Source organism: Electrona antarctica, assembly GCF_951216825.1.
Source record: "Electrona antarctica genome assembly, contig: scaffold_224, whole genome shotgun sequence".
In the NCBI taxonomy this organism is placed as follows: domain Eukaryota; kingdom Metazoa; phylum Chordata; class Actinopteri; order Myctophiformes; family Myctophidae; genus Electrona; species Electrona antarctica.
This window is the reverse complement of record NW_027637194.1, coordinates 182,624-203,247: the sequence shown is the minus strand read 5'-3', so window position 1 is coordinate 203,247 and position 20,624 is coordinate 182,624. Positions and strand designations below refer to the sequence as shown.

Below are 20,624 nucleotides of genomic sequence, written 5' to 3'. Positions count from 1 at the left end.
TGACACTCGCCTTTAAATCTGAGTAATTACGGGTCCTTGGGGGGGGTCTGGCGACCGGCGGAGGGGAGAGGAGGGGAGGGGAGGGGAGAGGAGAGGAGAGGAGAGGAGAGGAGAGGAGAGGAGAGGAGAGGAGAGGAGAGGAGAGGCACGGCACTTTGCAGTCCCCTCTGCCCCGGGGCAGCGCATAATAGCATCAGCAAGTAAAAACTGCCATCAATACTCCTCTCCTCTCCTCTCTGGCCTCCCGCACTCGGAAAACAATAGCTTTCCCCCCATGTTGCCCCCTGGGAAATGAAGTCCCAAATTATGGTAATTATCTAGCCAAGCCCTGTCCTGTCCTGTCCTGTCAGCAAATAGGTCAGGCTTGATAATCTGCCCTGTAAAGTCTATCTGTTTAAACACAGTTTGCTCTCAAAGCAAGCGGAATAACCTCCACCCTGATAATTATATCTTGTTATAAAAAAGAGAAGAAAGGCGTATTGGCACACTTGTAACCGTTTGATAGGAAGTCGTTTGTTTGTCAATTCATTTCCACGATAAGGCATAAACACCAGTCCCAAAGAAACGTCGTTTATAGATTTATGTGTGGTTTCCAATTGCTCTTTTTATAATTTGATAGCGGCTTGGCCGGTGCAGAGGTGGTGGGGACAGTTATTTGACTGCAGTGCGTGTTGTTTTCACTCGGTGTGAAATCCAAGGAGTCTTCTGGGACTTCTCTGGCCTGAGAGGAATGATGATGATGGCACATTGTCAAGCAGCGGCCACTCCACCCTGAACGGCCCCCCAGAGGACCGGCTTATCACATTCTGGACGGGAACAGCATTATGTTATGCTTTATAGCTATTGAAAAAATAGCAGATCTACAAGCTCGTAGCGCGGCACCGAGTGCTTGTACGAGCTGCTATTTAGATCTGCTATTTTTTTTTAAATCGCGACAATGTGGCGCAAATCTTTGAATATATATTCTGGTTTTTAACTCAAATCTTTGCTTCTGCCCCTTTTGTGGTGTTTCAAGCATTATGTTATACTTTAGCTATAGTTCTGCTATTTTAAAAAAATCGTGAAAGTGTGGTGCAAATCTTTGAATATATATTCTTTCAGAGCAAATGTTTTTAACTCAAATCTTTGCTTATGGGAGGGGGTTTCCTGGAACTACATATTTTCAGATGGGGGGTCGGTGGCCAAATACAGATCATTCTGGGGGTCCTTGACATGAAATAGTTTGAGAACCACTGACATATACAAACGTAGGAGTTTTCAGAAAAACTATGATTTATAGAAGACAGTTTGTATCGAATCTGTTCTCAGGTCTAAATGGCTTATAGGATTCCTGTCTGAATGAGGATCGTGTTTGCAGTGCGGTGCCCCGTGTGGCCACTTGACATTGTCATATAGTTCCACTTCCAAATCATCGTGAGAGAGAACTGTTTGAACGAGTCACGGGTTTCTGCGGTTCGGGTCGTTTGCATTCCGTGCTCTGGCTGAAGTGGCTTATTGGTCTTGGGTTGTTGTAGTGTGTTATTTATTTGACCATTATAATAAACTTTAGCTATTGAAAAATGGCAGATGATAGAAGTCTTTGAATGTATATTCTTTCACAGCGAACGCCTTTAACAGGTTGACTGCGGACCATTTACGGCTTTACGTCTTTCAGGCTAGACTGCCGATAGTTTAAAGTTACCTTTGAACAGCCACTGCACCGACCGCTGAGTTGGTTAAAGTTACCTTTGAAACGACCGCTGAGTTGCTTGTCATGAAAATCCACTTTAAAACGGTGTAATCGCTTGTTGTAGTGTTGAAAAGTATTCCATAGTGCCCCCAGGCGTCTTACTGTGTGTGTGTGTGTGTGTGTGTGTGTGTGTGTGTGTGTGTGTGTGTGTGTGTGTGTGTGTGTGTGTGTGTGTGTGTGTGTGTGTGTGTGTGTGTGTGTGTGTGTGTGTGTGTGTGTGTGTGTGTGTGTGTGTGTGTGTGTGTGTGTGTGTGTGCGCGTGCGCGCTATTTTGGAGATAAAAGAAAATATTCTCCCGTAATGTACTCGGAATTGGCACGGCAGTTTGATAGAAACAGCATCCTCATGACACGTTGTCGTCATTTCATCACAATGAAAGTAATACTGTCAGAATTAGGGTGCGTGCGTGTGTGCGTGCGTGCGTGCGTGCGTGCGTGCGTGCGTGCGTGCGTGCGTGCGTGCGTCATCCTAATTCTGACAGTATTACTTTCATTGTGATGAAATGACGACAACGTGTCATGAGGATGCTGTTTCTATCAAACTGCCGTGCCAATTCCGAGTACATTACGGGAGAATATTTTCTTTTTATTTTATCTCCAAAATAGCAGCTCTAATACAGGCTCACAACACGTACGTCACCATCACCACGCGTTGTGAGCCTGTAGAATGCCTATTTTAAGTCTTTGACATCCCAGCGCAAACAAACATCACAGACCAGGTGTGAAATTGTGAATTTATAATGCATTTATAATGCACGGCAACCTTCCCCGTGTTTCTTCACTAGTCCGATCCAGAAGAACACAGTTTGCCGGCCACTGCTACAGAGCTGACAATGAGGTTATATCTTCCCTTCTTCTCTGGAATCCTGCCTCAAAGCAGACCAGAGGTAGGAAACTGTCGTTCCCTGATGTCATCGCTATAGGGACACATGCATCAGTAAAGCAGGAACTGGCGGTGGCAATGAAGGACCGGAAAGTCTGGCGTGGCATTGTGGAATCCATGATCTCGACCGCGGTCGAAAAATGATGATGTTGATGATGCATTGACATGCAATGTTGTGAGATTACAGTGCAGTAAAAATATTAATGATAACAATCTTTCACCTTTGCAGGAAAAGCCAACAATAATGTCCAGTGGGACGAAGACACTACGGAGACCTTCCCGACCAAGCCGGTCAGGATAGCGTTCGTCCTGGTGGTTCACGGCAGAGCCTCGCGCCAGCTGTACCGCCTCTTCAAAGCCATCTACCACACCTCCCACTACTACTACATCCACGTGGACAAGGTTAGAAACGGTGTTGTTTTCCTCGACTAAAACTAAGACGAAAAATGTTTGTCTTTTTTCACTGACCAAAACTAAGCTATGATGAAACTAAGACTAAAATATACTGACAATTTCGTCAACAAATAAAAACTAGACTAAATGTTAGGAAGGGACTAGTGGATAAGAGATCCAGAATAAGTCATATTACACTTTGTTGCATGCTGAAAATAGCAGTTCTACAAGCTCACAACGCGTCGCAGCGCGACGCGTTGTGAGCTTGTAGAACTGCTATTTTCAGCAAGTGTAAAATCAGCCATTACAACGGCATCAAGGCCCGCCAAAATACATATTAGTCGACTAAATCAACTGTAGATTTAGTCGACTAAAATCTTATGATATTTAGTCGACTAAAAGTAGACTAAACACTAAAACATTCTGGGTGACTAAAATGTGACTAAATGAAAACGTTTCAAGAGACTATGACTGAAACTAAAATCTAATTTTGCTGCCAAAAACAACACTGGTTAGAAACACCTCCCACTTCTACTACATCCATGTGGACAAGTGCCCGGCGTTCAGATGTAAACAGTGATTTCTGATCGCATCGCTCCAGCCATGTTACTGCTTGTGGTGAAACCTGAGACATGTCGGCTGCTGCTCGAAAAAAGTTGTTGCGCCTCTACTCGTTGTATTGGGTTGTATTGACGGTAATAGAATGGCCTCTACTCGTTGTATTGGGCTGTATTGACGGTAATAGAATGGCGCCTAGCCTGGGCCGTGGCTCAGCGGTCCAGACACCTTGGCTGGTAATCCAGTCTGGCAGTGTGCCGCGGGTTCGACTCCCGATCCCGACGGCCTTTACTGCATGTCTTCCCCCCCCCCCCATCTCTCTCCCCATTTCCTGTCAGCCTACTGTCTGTCCCTCCATACAAATACAAAATAAAGGCGAAAGCCACAAAATAAAACATTTATAGAATGGCGCCTAAATAGAGGGCATGCACATGCATAAAGTGAATGGGAAATCGAGTGGAAAAGTGAGTTTAATGTCGTTTAAAGTCGTTTAATGCAATCAGACTTTTCTCTTTGGATGTTTGGCCTATGAGGCATTCCTGCATAACTTCCGGGTTTGATGATGATGTCACGCGCATACCCTCTATAGGGGATATTGCTGGCTCCCTGCGGTCATCTCAAATGGCCAGCAGGAGGCGCTGAAAGTGTTAATGTCTTCCTCTCTCTCTCTCTCCTCTCTCCCAGAGATCCAACTACCTCCACAGGCAGGTCCAGTCCCTGGCCGCCCAGTACACCAACGTCAGGGTGACCCCGTGGCGCATGGCCACCATCTGGGGCGGAGCCAGCCTGCTGACCATGTACCTCCGCAGCATGGCCGACCTGCTGGCCATGAGGGACTGGAGCTGGGACTTCTTCATCAACCTCAGCGCTGCAGACTACCCCATCAGGTAAGATGCATGGAGGACTTCTTCATCAACCTCAGCGCTGCAGACTACCCCATCAGGTAAGATGCATGGAGGACTTCTTCATCAACCTCAGCGCTGCAGACTACCCCATCAGGTAAGATGCATGGAGGACTTCTTCATCAACCTCAGCGCTGCAGACTACCCCATCAGGTAAGATGCATGGAGGACTTCTTCATCAACCTCAGCGCTGCAGACTACCCCATCAGGTAAGATGCATGGAGGACTTCTTCATCAACCTCAGCGCTGCAGACTACCCCATCAGGTAAGATGCATGGAGGACTTCTTCATCAACCTCAGCGCTGCAGACTACCCCATCAGGTAAGATGCATGGAGGACTTCTTCATCAACCTCAGCGCTGCAGACTACCCCATCAGGTAAGATGCATGGAGGACTTCTTCATCAACCTCAGCGCTGCAGACTACCCCATCAGGTAAGATGCATGGAGGACTTCTTCATCAACCTCAGCGCTGCAGACTACCCCATCAGGTAAGATGCATGGAGGACTTCTTCATCAACCTCAGCGCTGCAGACTACCCCATCAGGTAAGATGCATGGAGGACTTCTTCATCAGCATTTATTGACAAATTAGGATCTAATTCACGCCAGCATTTTTCCCAGTTGAGCTCTTATTTTGAAAAGCCACATTTCCAGACTTCCGGAAGTGAACATAAACTTGAAAAATGGGTCCCGTTCAACTGTTGTTTACAAGATGGATCCATACCGTGGCGCTGGAGTCCTCAACATCGTCGGCTCTGTGCCGTCAAAGAAACGTTTTGACCAAAAATGCCATCTGGGACAATGAATAGGAGATACAGGCGATTGAAAGAAACAGAATGGATTATTATGGTGCCGACGATCTAAGATGGGCGACCCAGTGTTGTGACAATAACAGCTAGCTACCCGATGCTAACGTAAGTAGCATTATGGCTTGATCGATCGTAAGCGCTGTAAAAGCGCAATTGCCGTTGATCTACGGCAATGGCGTTAAGCATAGCATTAAATAATAGACTTTAATTGACGTAGATCTCGGCCAATGGCGTTAAGCGTAGCATTAAATAATAGACTTTAATTGACGTAGATCTCGGCCAATGGCGTTAAGCGTAGCATTAAATAATAGACTTTAATTGACGTAGATCTCGGCCAATGGCGTTAAGCGTAGCATTAAATAATAGACTTTAATTGACGTAGATCTCGGCCAATGGCGTTAAGCGTAGCATTAAATAATAGACTTTAATTGACGTAGATCTCGGCCAATGGCGTTAAGCATAGCATTAAATAATAGGCTTTAATTGACGTAGATCTCGGCCAATGGCGTTAAGCGTAGCATTAAATAATAGACTTTAATTGACGTAGATCTCGGCCAATGGCGTTAAGCGTAGCATTAAATAATAGACTTTAATTGACGTAGATCTCGGCCAATGGCGTTAAGCGTAGCATTAAATAATAGACTTTAATTGACGTAGATCTCGGCCAATGGCGTTAAGCGTAGCATTAAATAATAGACTTTAATTGACGTAGATCTCGGCCAATGGCGTTAAGCGTAGCATTAAATAATAGACTTTAATTGACGTAGATCTCGGCCAATGGCGTTAAGCGTAGCATTAAATAATAGACTTTAATTGACGTAGATCTCGGCCAATGGCGTTAAGCGTAGCATTAAATAATAGACTTTAATTGACGTAGATCTCGGCCAATGGCGTTAAGCATAGCATTAAATAATAGGCTTTAATTGACGTAGATCTCGGCCAATGGCGTTAAGCATAGCATTAAATAATAGGCTTTAATTGACGTAGATCTCGGCCAATGGCGTTAAGCATAGCATTAAATAATAGACTTTAATTGACGTAGATCTCGGCCAATGGCGTTAAGCATAGCATTAAATAATAGACTTTAATTGACGTAGATCTCGGCCAATGGTGTTAAGTATAGCATTAAATAATAGACTTTAATTGACGTAGATCTCGGCCAATGGCGTTAAGCATAGCATTAAATAATAGACTTTAATTGACGTAGATCTCGGCCAATGGCGTTAAGCATAGCATTAAATAATAGACTTTAATTGACGTAGATCTCGGCCAATGGCGTTAAGCATAGCATTAAATAATAGACTTTAATTGACGTAGATCTCGGCCAATGGCGGTAAGCATAGCATTAAATAATAGACTTTAATTGACGTAGATCTCGGCCAATGGCGTTAAGCATAGCATTAAATAATAGACTTTAATTGCCGTAGATCTCGGCCAATGGCGTTAAGCATAGCATTAAATAATAGACTTTAATTGACGTAGATCTCGGCCAATGGCGTTAAGCATAGCATTAAATAATAGACTTTAATTGCCGTAGATCTCGGCCAATGGCGTTAAGCATAGCATTAAATAATAGACTTTAATTGACGTAGATCTCGGCCAATGGCGGTATACCTGTTAACACACTCTGGCCAAAACGGAGGTCTCCGTCCTATTAACCCATTCAGGCCTGTCGTCGAAATACGTCATGACATGATAAATCATGACAATTTTTGGAAAGATTTGAGGCACATTTTAACGATTTTTCAAAAATAGCAGACCTACAAGTTCATAGCGCGCCACTCGGTGGCGCGCTATGAGCTTGTAGATCTGCTATTTTTCAATAGCTAAATTATAACATTTAATAATTAACCAAAATGGGTTAATGGTTAATGTGGTTAAACGCTAACGTGACATGGATGCGTTCCAGGTCTCAATGGATTAAATTAATTAATGGTTCCAACTGACCCCGGGGGCGATTAACTGAAATATACCAAGAAATTACTGGAATTCATGAATTTTCCATAACAGAAATATAGCTGATCTGCTATTTCAGCTTTTTTTCTGTATGAAACTTTTTCAACATGGAGACGATTGCGATTATCTCAAATAATTGCGATTAGACGATTATGTAACAATTGTGACAGCCCAATGGAGGAGCAGGATTTCGCAGAAATAGACCATTTTACAAATGTGACTAATTTTGACTGAGGGACTGCCATTGGATTTATTTGAATTTTCATTTCTTCATGTCATATGAAAGCAGGGAATCATAGCTTCAAAGTGTGACCCACCAGTTTTGGAGATATGGCTTATAGAGTAATGTCTTGCAGAAAACAGGCTTGAAAGGTTCACTTCTGTGGACTCTAACATTACACCTAGCTACATTTATTGCACATGTCGATTTCAGCTCTGACACTTATTTCAGACATGCTCTAGTATGTGAAGAGTCTGCCTGTGCTATTAACTCATTTTGTAAAAAATAAAATAAAATCTCCTCTGGTGAAAAGCTGGAGTTTGCGCGATGGAAGGCTCTCAGTCAAATCTGGTCACAAATGCTCAAACCCGCTTAGCAGACATTGTTAACCAGAAGGATTTACAAAGTAAAACATACCGTATTACAAGAGTACGTACTGTACAGTGATTAGAAAGACATGAAGTAACTATAGGACAGAAGGTAGATGTCAAAGCTGTTCTCTACCTGAATAACATCTAAATAGCATTTAGAGCATCTGTGGAAAAGCAAACAACATACAGTCTGTTCTAGGTTAACATGAATAGCATCTGTGAGCAAGTAAGCATTTCTACAACTCAGTAACAGAACTAGCATCTAGTTTAATAGGCAACAAATGCAAAGAAATAAGGAACTCGTGCTTTATAGGGATAAGTATGAAGAGATGAGCTTTTTAGAAGATCGATACTGCGCAAAAAGCATGGAATAAGGATGTGTATATTACAGGAAACTCCGGTAAACTCGCGAATTATACCATCACACCTGTATGTTACCGTATATTAACTGTATATGCTGCTAAACTTGAGGTTTACGGGCAAAATACAGTGCCCATAATTGCCTGTTAACTCCTCTTTTCACGCAGTGCGAGGAGTGACTGTATGTCTGACCGATGGGGGCTATATCACAGCTTGCGAGCGAGGAGTCACCTGGTGCAGGTTCTCCTATGGGCCGATTCATACTACCGAATAAAAGTGGGTTCGGCTCTGTAGAGCCTACAATGTGACGTCATTTGAGGTTCGGGGGGGGCGGGTACCGTCCTAAAGTCGGCTCTTCGGTGCTACTGAAAATTTCTGACGAGCCATGTCGGCTCTACAGCCCCACGAAACAGCGGTAAAATATGAGTATGAATCGGCCCTATAGCGAGGAGTCTATAGGTTAGAGCCCTGCATCGGGAGCGAGAGGTACAGATGTCCTTTTGTAAGTAGCCTATTAAAAGATAGTGTAGGAGGACTTTGGTTAACAGTTACATAGCCACTAACAGACACTAACAGTTACATAGCCATTGTTTGGTTGGACCACCACCACGCACGCACGCACGCACGCACGCAAGCACGCGCACACACATGCGCGCGAGGACAGAATGGAAGCTACAGTGACGAGCCAGGGGTCTTTGGGAGCAACCTCACAACTTAATTATCTAATTATGTTAATCCACAAAACAGTACTATACTATTTATTTACACAAGGAATAAACGGCTCTCTCGTCCAAGAAGACCATCTCTACCACCCGGTGGAGAGCAAAGTCAATACTCACTGGGCGAGTGGCCTCCTGCGATCGACTGTGAACTTTAAATAAAGAGTCACTCCAACCCAAACGGATCCATCGATCCGTGTGAGGCAACTCTGATGTTCTCTCGACCACCGTTGGTCCGTTCATTCACTCACGTATAAAGGCCTACCCTAACCCAAACCCTTAATCCCTCCGGGCACGTCCACCCCCTCCCCTCGCTCTCCATCCAACCGGTTACACGGTGAACTGATTACCGCTTAATTGCCACCGGGTCAATACCTATTGACTTCCTGGTTCCTGTCATGTCCATGTGTTGCTTAACCTTCCACCAGGCATTTCTCCACTCCTACACATCCCCTTTAAGCCGTTCTGGGCGGGAACCCCTTTTGGTGTTTTAAGCATTATGTTATAGCTATTGAAAAATAGCAGATCTACAAGCTCATAGCGCGGCACTCGGTGCTTGTAGATCTGATATTTTTTAATAATCGTGAAAATGTGGTGCAAATTAGAGACTGACACGGGAGTGGATTTTCACTCCTGTCCTGTCCCACTCCCACAGAAAAAATCCTGTCCTGTCCCACTCCTGGGCCAGAGTTTAAAAAAAAATCCCATCCTGTCCCACTCCTGTAGAATGACTCCTGATCCCATCCCGCTCCCACTCGAAATGACTCCCGCTCCCATCCCGCTCCTGTTTTTTTTTTTTTTTAGTTAGTCATTGACACTGTTTTTCCCTGAACAGAACTTAAAGCTTAACAGTTAACAAGTGCTTTGTCAATTAAGATAAAAAAAAAACCTCAGTGTTAATTTAACTCTATATGAATATTTATTCAGTGTACAAGTCTGTGTGTATGGCAGTGGTTCCCAGGGGTCCTTGAGGGAGTTCCAGGGGGTCCCCAGCTAATTAATAGTTTGGAACCAAATGGACCCTTATGGGTCTAACAAATTATGTTATGGGAGTGTACAAATGGAACCAAATGTTGTTCCATTTGTATACACTCAGAGTTAAATTAACTTGATTGATTTTACAATATAATTTGGGGGTCCCAGCGATAAAAATGCCATTAAATGGGGGTCCGCGGGCTAATAAATGTCGATTTAGGGGTCCTTGACACGAACATGTTTGGGAACCACTGGTGTATGGGACATTCGCTCAGACAGCTGTTCAGGGAGCTAGCTAACAGTAACAGCGTTAGCATGTAGCTAACGTACCATCACAATTGAAAGTTGCAACATTGCCACTGCCAGGGGAAACAAATGCATCAGGATGATCTGGTTTATAAATAATCGATTAAATCACGGCACCGGCGCGATGCAGAATCATACACGGCCGCATTGCGATGTTTTCATATAAAACTGTAAAAGACGTCCAGCCCGACTGGATTGCATAGAGGAGTTTTTTGTGTTGTGGAAGGCAGCACTAGCACTGCTGGATTATGGGTAACTATGTAGTTCTTTTGACCTGTGTCAGCAAAAGAGTGTTGGCTCACAGAAAGATGACTACAACAAAAATGGGTGCTTCTGTTCTTTTGGTTGGAACTTGGCAGCGCGACCAACGTCATTCACGATCCTGCACGCTCCCGTTAACTTTCATTCCCGTCCCGTCCCGATCACGGGATCATTAAAAATATGAATCCCATCCCGCGGGAATCCCGCGGGAATCCCGTGTCCCGCGGGAGTCCCGACAAAATGTCAGTCTCTAGTGCAAATCTTCACAGTGAACGTTTTTAACTCAAATCTTTGCTTCTGGAGGGGGGGGGGGGGGGGGGTCCCCTGGAACATCATATTTTCAGATGGGGGTCGGCGGCCAATTACATGAAATGTCCTTGACATGAAATATTGAGAACCACTGATACAGAAACATAGGGTATTTCAGAAAACTGTCATGATTTAGAAGACCATTTTCTTAATTTTGACGTCAGGCCTAAATGGGTTAAGAGCCTGTAAGTAAGAGATCGTTAAACAGCACTGCGTCTAGACGGGTAATGTACAGTGGTGGATACATTATTATTTAGTTTTGCAACTGAATGGCTGGAAAATGGAAATTAACCCATTTTGACCTGAGATCAGATTCTAAAAATGTCTTCTACATCCTGACAGTTTTCTGAAAAGGCTATGTTTCTATGTCAGTGGTTCTTCGATTTTTCAAAAATAGCAGACCTACAAGCTCGTAGCGCGCCACTCGGTGCTGCGCTACGAGCTTGTAGATCTGCTATTTTTCATTAGCTAAAGCATAACATAATGCTAACACCAAAAGGGGTTCCCGCCCAAAATGGGTTAAGAGTTTACATGACACAATACATAGTGCATGCATAAACCGTCATGGAAATGGCCGACTGGCGCCAGAGACCCTCTGCAATGCATCCTCCACTGAAGGCTCTGTCGAGCTCCTGATGGAGCTCAGAGACCCTCTGCAATGCATCCTCCACTGAAGGCTCTGTCGAGCTCCTGATGGAGCTGAGCGGTGAGCTCAGCGGTGAGCTCAGCGGTGAGCTCACCGCTGAGCTCCTGATGGAGCTCAGCGGTGGCCAATTAAAACAGCCCCTATTAAGGAGAGAGTTACCGTACGTCTCATGTTGCCACAGCTGTCAGGCAGAAACCTCCTAACTCCAGCTGTCAGGCAGAAACCTCCTAACTCCAGCTGTCAGGCAGAAACCTCCTAACTCCAGCTGTCAGGCAGGAACCTCCTAACTCCAGCTGTCAGGCAAAAACCTCCTAACTCCAGCTGTCAGGCAGAAACCTCCTAACTCCAGCTGTCAGGCAGGAACCTCCTAACTCCAGCTGTCAGGCAAAAACCTCCTAACTCCAGCTGTCAGGCAGAAACCTCCTAACTCCAGCTGTCAGGCAGAAACCTCCTAACTCCAGCTGTCAGGCAGAAACCTCCTAACTCCAAGTCCCCTAATAAGGAGAGAGTTACTCTACATCTCATGTCGCCAGCTGTCAGGCAGGAACCTCCTAACTCCAAGTCCCCTAATAAGGAGAGAGTTACTCTACATCTCATGTCGCCAGCTGTCAGGCAGGAACCTCCTAACTCCAAGTCCCTGGAACAACATATTTTCAGATGGGGGTCGGCGGCCAAATACAGATAATTCTGGGGGTCCTTGACATGGAAAAGTTTGAGCACCACTGACATACTGACATTTTTCAGAAAACTGTTATTTCTTAACCGTTTCTGACGTGGGGTGGCACGCCGGAACCGGCCCGCCCCCCTGGGCGCGTTCCTGGGGGTCTGGAACTCCAGGAACGCACATTACCATGTCGGGGTCATCCTCAGGTCTAAATGGGTAAAGACGTATGAGGTTTCCTAGCTGACAGGCAGCTAACGACAGGCTGCCAGATGTTGACAGGAAGCTAACGACAGGCAGCCAGATGTTGACAGGCAGCCAGATGTTGACAGGCAGCTAACGACAGACTGCCAGATGTTGACAGGCAGCTAACGACAGACTGCCAGATGTTGACAGGAAGCTAACGACAGGCAGCCAGATGTTGACAGGCAGCTAACGACAGACTGCCAGATGTTGACAGGAAGCTAACGACAGGCAGCCAGATGTTGACAGGAAGCTAACGACAGACTGCCAGATGTTGACAGGAAGCTAACGACAGACTGCCAGATGTTGACAGGAAGCTAACGACAGGCAGCCAGATGTTGACAGGAAGCTAACGACAGGCAGCCAGATGTTGACAGGCAGCTAACGGCAGGCAGCCAGATGTTGACAGGAAGCTAACGACAGGCAGCCAGATGTTGACAGGAAGCTAACGACAGGCAGCCAGATGTTGACAGGAAGCTAACGACAGGCAGCCAGATGTTGACAGGCAGCCAGATGTTGACAGGAAGCTAACGACAGGCAGCCAGATGTTGACAGGCAGCCAGATGTTGACAGGAAGCTAACGACAGGCAGCCAGATGTTGACAGGAAGCTAACAACAGGCAGCCAGATGTTGACAGGCAGCTAACGACAGGCAGCCAGATGTTGACAGGAAGCTAACGACAGGCAGCCAGATGTTGACAGGCAGCTAACGACAGGCAGCCAGATGTTGACAGGCAGCCAGATGTTGACAGGCAGCTAACGACAGGCAACCAGATGTTTACAGGCAGCTAACGACAGGCAGCCAGATGTTGACAGGAAGCTAACGACAGGCAGCCAGATGTTGACAGGCAGCCAGATGTTGACAGGCAGCTAACGACAGGCAGCCAGATGTTGACAGGCAGCCAGATGTAGACAGGCAGCCAGAGTACAGTACAGTAGAGGGTACAGTAGAGGGACCGGCACACGGTAACTCTGTCATTTCTCAACCGTTTCGGACGTGGGGCGGCACGCCGGAACCGGCCCGCCCCCCCTGGGCGCGTTCCTGGGGGTCTGGAACTCCAGGAACGCACATTACCATGTCGGGGTCATCCTCAGGTCTAAATGGGTAAAGACGTATGAGGTTTCCTAGCTGACAGGCAGCTAACGACAGGCTGCCAGATGTTGACAGGAAGCTAACGACAGGCAGCCACATGTTGACAGGAAGCTAACGACAGGCAGCCAGATGTTGACAGGCAGCCAGATGTTGACAGGAAGCTAACGACAGGCAGCCAGATGTTGACAGGAAGCTAACGACAGGCAGCCAGATGTTGACAGGAAGCTAACGACAGGCAGCCAGATGTTGACAGGAAGCTAACGACAGGCAGCCAGATGTTGACAGGCAGCTAACGACAGGCAGCCAGATGTTGACAGGCAGCTAACGACAGGCAGCCAGATGTTGACAGGCAGCTAACGACAGGCAGCCAGATATGGACAGGCAGCCAGATGTTGACAGGCAGCCAGATGTTGACAGGAAGCTAACGACAGGCAGCCAGATGTTGACAGGCAGCCAGATGTTGACAGGCAACCAGATGTTGACAGGAAGCTAACGACAGGCAGCCAGATGTTGACAGGCAGCCAGATGTTGACAGGCTGCCAGATGTTGACAGGAAGCTAACGACAGGCAGCCAGATGTTGACAGGCAGCCAGATGTTGACAGGCAGCCAGATGTTGACAGGCTGCCAGATGTTGACAGGAAGCTAACGACAGGCTGCCAGATGTTGACAGGCAGCCAGATGTTGACAGGCAGCCAGATGTTGACAGGCTGCCAGATGTTGACAGGAAGCTAACGACACGCAGCCAGATGTTGACAGGCAGCCAGATGTTGACAGGCTGCCAGATGTTGACAGGAAGCTAACGACAGGCAGCCAGATGTTGACAGGCAGCCAGATGTTGACAGGCAGCCAGATGTTAACAGGCAGCCAGATGTTGACAGGCTGCCAGATGTTGACAGGCTGCCAGATGTTGACAGGAAGCTAACGACAGGCAGCCAGATGTTGACAGGCAGCCAGATGTTGACAGGCTGCCAGATGTTGACAGGAAGCTAACGACAGGCTGCCAGATGTTGACAGGCAGCCAGATGTTGACAGGCTGCCAGATGTTGACAGGAAGCTAACGACACGCAGCCAGATGTTGACAGGCAGCCAGATGTTGACAGGCTGCCAGATGTTGACAGGAAGCTAACGACAGGCAGCCAGATGTTGACAGGCAGCCAGATGTTGACAGGCAGCCAGATGTTAACAGGCAGCCAGATGTTGACAGGCTGCCAGATGTTGACAGGCTGCCAGATGTTGACAGGAAGCTAACGACAGGCAGCCAGATGTTGACAGGCAGCCAGATGTTGACAGGCTGCCAGATGTTGACAGGAAGCTAACGACAGGCTGCCAGATGTTGACAGGCAGCCAGATGTTGACAGGCTGCCAGATGTTGACAGGAAGCTAACGACACGCAGCCAGATGTTGACAGGCAGCCAGATGTTGACAGGCTGCCAGATGTTGACAGGAAGCTAACGACAGGCAGCCAGATGTTGACAGGCAGCCAGATGTTGACAGGCAGCCAGATGTTGACAGGCAGCTAACGACAGGCAGCCATATGTTGACAGGAAGCTAACGACAGGCAGCCAGATGTTGACAGGAAGCTAACGACAGGCAGCCAGATGTTGACAGGCAGCTAACGACAGGCAGCCAGATGTTGACAGGCAGCCAGATGTTGACAGGCAGCCAGATGTTGACAGGCAGCCAGATTTTTTTTTATTTTTTTTTTATTTTTTTTTGAAGGGACAGACAGTAGGCTGACAGGAAACGGGAGAGAGATGGGGGAAGACATGCAGTAAAGGCCGTGTCGGGCTCGGGAGTCGAACCCGCGGCACACTGCGACTGGATTACCAGTCGGGTGCCCAGACGGTTACGCCACCGCCTGGGCAGGCAGCCAGATTTTGACAGGCTGCCAGATGTTGACAGGAAGCTAACGACAGGCAGCCATATGTTGACAGGAAGCTAACGACAGGCAGCCATATGTTGACAGGAAGCTAACGACAGGCTGCCAGATGTTGACAGGAAGCTAACGACAGGCAGCCAGATGTTGACAGGCAGCCAGATGTTGACAGGCTGCCAGATGTTGACAGGCAGCCAGATGTTGACAGGCTGCCAGATGTTGACAGGAAGCTGACGACAGGCAGCCAGATGTTGACAGGCAGCCAGATGTTGACAGGCAGCCAGATGTTGACAGGCAGCCAGATGTTGACAGGCAGCCAGATGTTGACAGGCTGTCAGATGTTGACAGGCAGCTAACGACAGGCAGCCAGATGTTGACAGGAAGCTAACGACAGGCAGCCAGATGTTGACAGGCAGCTAACGACAGGCAGCCAGATGTTGACAGGAAGCTAACGACAGGCAGCCAGATGTTGAGAGGCAGCCAGATGTTGACAGGAAGCTAACGACAGGCAGCCAGATGTTGACAGGCAGCTAACGACAGGCTGCCAGATGTTGACAGGCAGCTAACGACAGGCAGCCAGATGTTGACAGGCAGCTAACGACAGGCAGCCAGATGTTGACAGGCAGCTAACGACAGGCAGCCAGATGTTGACAGGAAGCCAGATGTTGACAGGCAGCCAGATGTTGACAGGCAGCCAGATGTTGACAGGCTGTCAGATGTTGACAGGCAGCTAACGACAGGCAGCCAGATGTTGACAGGAAGCTAACGACAGGCTGCCAGATGTTGACAGGCAGCTAACGACAGGCAGCCAGATGTTGACAGGCAGCTAACGACAGGCAGCCAGATGTTGACAGGAAGCTAACGACAGGCTGCCAGATGTTGACGGGCAGCTAACGGCAGGCAGCCAGATGTTGACAGGCAGCTAACGACAGGCAGCCAGATGTTGACAGGCAGCTAACGACAGGCAGCCAGATGTTGACAGGAAGCTAACGACAGGCAGCCAGATGTTGAGAGGCAGCCAGATGTTGACAGGAAGCTAACGACAGGCAGCCAGATGTTGACAGGAAGCTAACCAAAGGCAGCCAGATGTTGACAGGCAGCTAACGACAGGCTGCCAGATGTTGACAGGCAGCTAACGACAGGCAGCCAGATGTTGCACCAGTTGTGTTCAGACGTAGAGCTGTAACAACGGCCACTGGGCAACGACATCACAGAAAGCAGTGGTGGAAAGTACTTTTACTTAGGTACTGTACTTAAGTACACTTTTGAGGTATTTGTACTTTACTTGAGTATTTTCAATTTCCAGTACTTTTACTTCTACTCCACTACATCTCAGAGCCAACATTTGTACTTTTACTTCACTACAATTATTTGAAAACTTTATTTACTAGTTACTTTGGCCATTTGAAAATAGCAGATCTACAAGCTCACAATGCGTCGACGCATTGTGAGCTTTTAGATCTGCTATTTTCAATAGATTTTCTATGCATTGAACTTTCACATTCTTAACACATTCTGCAATATGAGTACTTTTACTTTTAGTACTTTAAGTACATTTTGATGCTGATACTTTTGTACTTTTACTCAAGTACATTTTAAATTCCGTACTTTCACTTGTAACGAAGTAGTTCTATAAATTGCAGTATTGGTACTTTTACTTAAGTAAAACAATTGAGTACTTTTCCCAGCACTGACAGAAGGTCTCCGTGGCAGACAGCTGGAGCCAACATGGAGTCAGTGAGTGGCAGGTAGAGCTATAGAGCGCAGCGGCTGCACTCTGTTTTACACAGCAGCTCCATGTGTGTTTGGTTCTGTTTTACACAGCAGCTCCATGTGTGTTTGGTTCTGCTGACTGTGGAAGAGTTCTGGATTATTACTGTATGTATGTATCACGGAAATGTACATGACTCAGCAAACATGCCTTACATGTGTTGCTGCAAGCTGACGCTCAGAGCTGTGGTGTGGCGTGCGTGCGTGCGTGCGTGCGTGCGTGCGTGCGTGCGTGCGTGTGTGTGTGTGCGTACACGCACGCACGCACGCACGTGTCTGTGCGTGTGTGCGTGCGTGTGTCTGGGCGTGTGTCTGTGCGTGTGTCTGTGCGTGTGTCTGTGCGTGCATTTGTATATGCGAGCATTTTCGTGCTTGTATCAATCTATAGGCACATTCTATTGAATGTTTACACCTGTGTATACTTTGTGGTGTTTCATCTGCAGGCTTTGCACTTTCCTCCACCGCATGCTTTTGTCCATGCATAATATATTTATCCTCGCGTCTCGCTCGCCTGTCTGTCTGTCTGTCTGTCTGTCTGTCTGTCTGTCTGTCTGTCTGTCTGTCTGTCTGTCTGTCTGTCTGTCTGTCTGTCTGCGTCTGATTAACCCATTTAGACCTGACGTCGATTCTACAAATGTCTTCTAAATCATGACAGTTCCCTATGTTTCTATATCAGTGGTTCTCAGACTATTTCATGTCAAGGACCCCAAACATTATATGTAATTGGCTGCCGACCCCCAATCTGAAAATATGTTGTTCCAGGAACCCTCCCGGGAAGCAACGATTTTAGTTAGAAACTTTCTCTGTGAATGCATATATTCAAAGATTCGCGCCACATTGTCAGGGTTTTTCAAAAATAGCAGATCTACAAGCTCGTAGCGCTACAAGCTTGTAGGTCTGCTATTTTTCAATAGCTAAAGTATAACATAATGCTTAAAACACCAAAAGGGGTTCCCGTCTAGAATGAGTTAAAAGGTATTTGCATGTGCATGCCGCGCCGAGCCTCCGGCGGCATCACCCCCCAGCCCCCCTCCGCTTCGCTTCTATCTCTACCTCAACTTCCTCATTTGCATCCTGGCGTAATGTTGTCTAGAGAAAGGCTGACAGTGGAGCTTTTAAAGTCCCATCTGTTGGAAAGGAAAAAAGAAAAACAGAACGATTGATAGAGCAAAAAAAGAGCAAGCCGGGAGAGACTACAGGAATGACAGGGAGAAACACGGCAGTCAGAAGGAGCAGGTGGAAAAGGAGGAGGAATGAGATGGCGTATCTGGTGGTTCCTTTTGGATCCATATCCACAATGAGATGGCGTATCTGTTGGTTCCTTCTGGATCCATATCCACAATGAGATGGCGTATCTGGTGGTTCCTTCTGGATCCATATCCACAATGAGATGGCGTATCTGTTGGTTCCTTCTGGATCCATATCCACAATGAGATGGCGTATCTGGTGGTTCCTTCTGGATCCATATCCACAATGAGATGGCGTATCTGTTGGTTCCTTCTGGATCCATATCCACAATGAGATGGCGTATCTGGTGGTTCCTTCTGGATCCATATCCACAATGAGATGGCGTATCTGTTGGTTCCTTCTGGATCCATATCCACAATGAGATGGCGTATCTGGTGGTTCCTTCTGGATCCATATCCACAATTAGATGGTGTATCTGGTGGTTCCTTCTGGATCCATATCCACAATGAGATGGTGTATCTGGTGGTTCCTTCTGGATCCATATCCACAATGAGATGGTGTATCTGGTGGTTCCTTCTGGATCCATATCCACAATGAGATGGCGTATCTGGTGGTTCCTTCTGGATCCATATCCACAATGAGATGGTGTATCTGGTGGTTCCTTTTGGATCCATATCCACAATGAGATGGCGTATCTGGTGGTTCCTTTTGGATCCATATCCACAATGAGATGGTGTATCTGTTGGTTCCTTTTGGATCCATATCCACAATGAGATGGTGTATCTGGTGGTTCCTTTTGAATCCATATCCACAATGAGATGGTGTATCTGGTGGTTCCTTTTGGATCCATATCCACAATGAGATGGTGTATCTGTTGGTTCCTTTTGGATCCATATCCACAATGAGATGGCGTATCTGGTGGTTCCTTCTGGATCCATATCCACAATGAGATGGCGTATCTGGTGGTTCCTTCTGGATCCATATCCACAATGAGATGCCGTATCTGGTGGTTCCTTCTGGATCCATATCCACAATGAGATGGTGTATCTGGTGGTTCCTTCTGGATCCATATCCACAATGAGATGGTGTATCTGTTGGTTCCTTCTGGATCCATATCCACAATGAGATGGTGTATCTGGTGGTTCCTTTTGGATCCATATCCACAATGAGATGGTGTATCTGGTGGTTCCTTTTGGATCCATATCCACAATGAGATGGTGTATCTGTTGGTTCCTTCTGGATCCATATCCACAATGAGATGGTGTATCTGTTGGTTCCTTCTGGATCCATATCCACAATGAGATGGCGTATCTGTTGGTTCCTTCTGGATCCATATCCACAATTAGATGGCGTATCTGTTGGTTCCTTTTGGATCCATATCCACAATGAGATGGTGTATCTGTTGGTTCCTTTTGGATCCATATCCACAATGAGATGGCGTATCTGGTGGTTCCTTTTGGATCCATATCCACAATGAGATGGTGTATCTGGTGGTTCCTTTTGGATCCATATCCACAATGAGATGGCGTATCTGGTGGTTCCTTCTGGATCCATATCCACAATGAGATGGTGTATCTGGTGGTTCCTTTTGGATCCATATCCACAATGAGATGGCGTATCTGGTGGTTCCTTTTGGATCCATATCCACAATGAGATGGTGTATCTGGTGGTTCCTTCTGGATCCATATCCACAATGAGATGGTGTATCTGGTGGTTCCTTCTGGATTCATATCCACAATGAGATGGCGTATCTGTTGGTTCCTTTTGGATCCATATCCACAATGAGATGGCGTATCTGTTGGTTCCTTCTGGATCCATATCCACAATGAGATGGTGTATCTGGTGGTTCCTTTTGGATCCATATCCACAATGAGATGGTGTATCTGTTGGTTCCTTCTGGATCTCTATCCACAATGAGATGGCGTATCTGGTGGTTCCTTTTGGATCCATATCCACAATGAGATGGTGTATCTGGTGGTTCCTTCTGGATCCATATCCACAATGAGATGGTGTATCTGTTGGTTCCTTCTGGATCCATATCCACAATGAGATGGCGTATCTGGTGGTTCCTTCTGGATCCATATCCACAATTAGATGGTGTATCTGTTGGTTCCTTTTGGATCCATATCCACAATGAGATGGTGTATCTGGTGGTTCCTTTTGGATCCATATCCACAATGAGATGGTGTATCTGGTGGTTCCTTTTGGATCCATATCCACAATTAGATGGTGTATCTGTTGGTTCCTTTTGGATCCATATCCACAATGAGATGGTGTATCTGTTGGTTCCTTTTGGATCCATATCCACAATGAGATGGTGTATCTGGTGGTTCCTTTTGGATCCATATCCACAATTAGATGGTGTATCTGGTGGTTCCTTTTGGATCCATATCCACA

The 20,624-nt window shown here is 46.6% G+C and overlaps 1 protein-coding gene across 1 annotated transcript in view; it reads left to right on the top strand.

Annotated features, from left to right (window-relative positions):
• The window catches only part of LOC306919080 (xylosyltransferase 1-like), a gene marked incomplete at its 5' end in the record, with an annotated part of 114,257 nt that overhangs the window by 21,633 nt on the left and 72,000 nt on the right, over positions 1–20,624 (top strand). The window contains 2 exons of the mRNA XM_079531915.1: positions 2,841–3,013; positions 4,247–4,449. Coding sequence (XP_079388041.1) covers positions 2,841–3,013; positions 4,247–4,449 — 376 coding nt within the window. The remainder of the gene's footprint in view (positions 1–2,840; positions 3,014–4,246; positions 4,450–20,624) is intronic.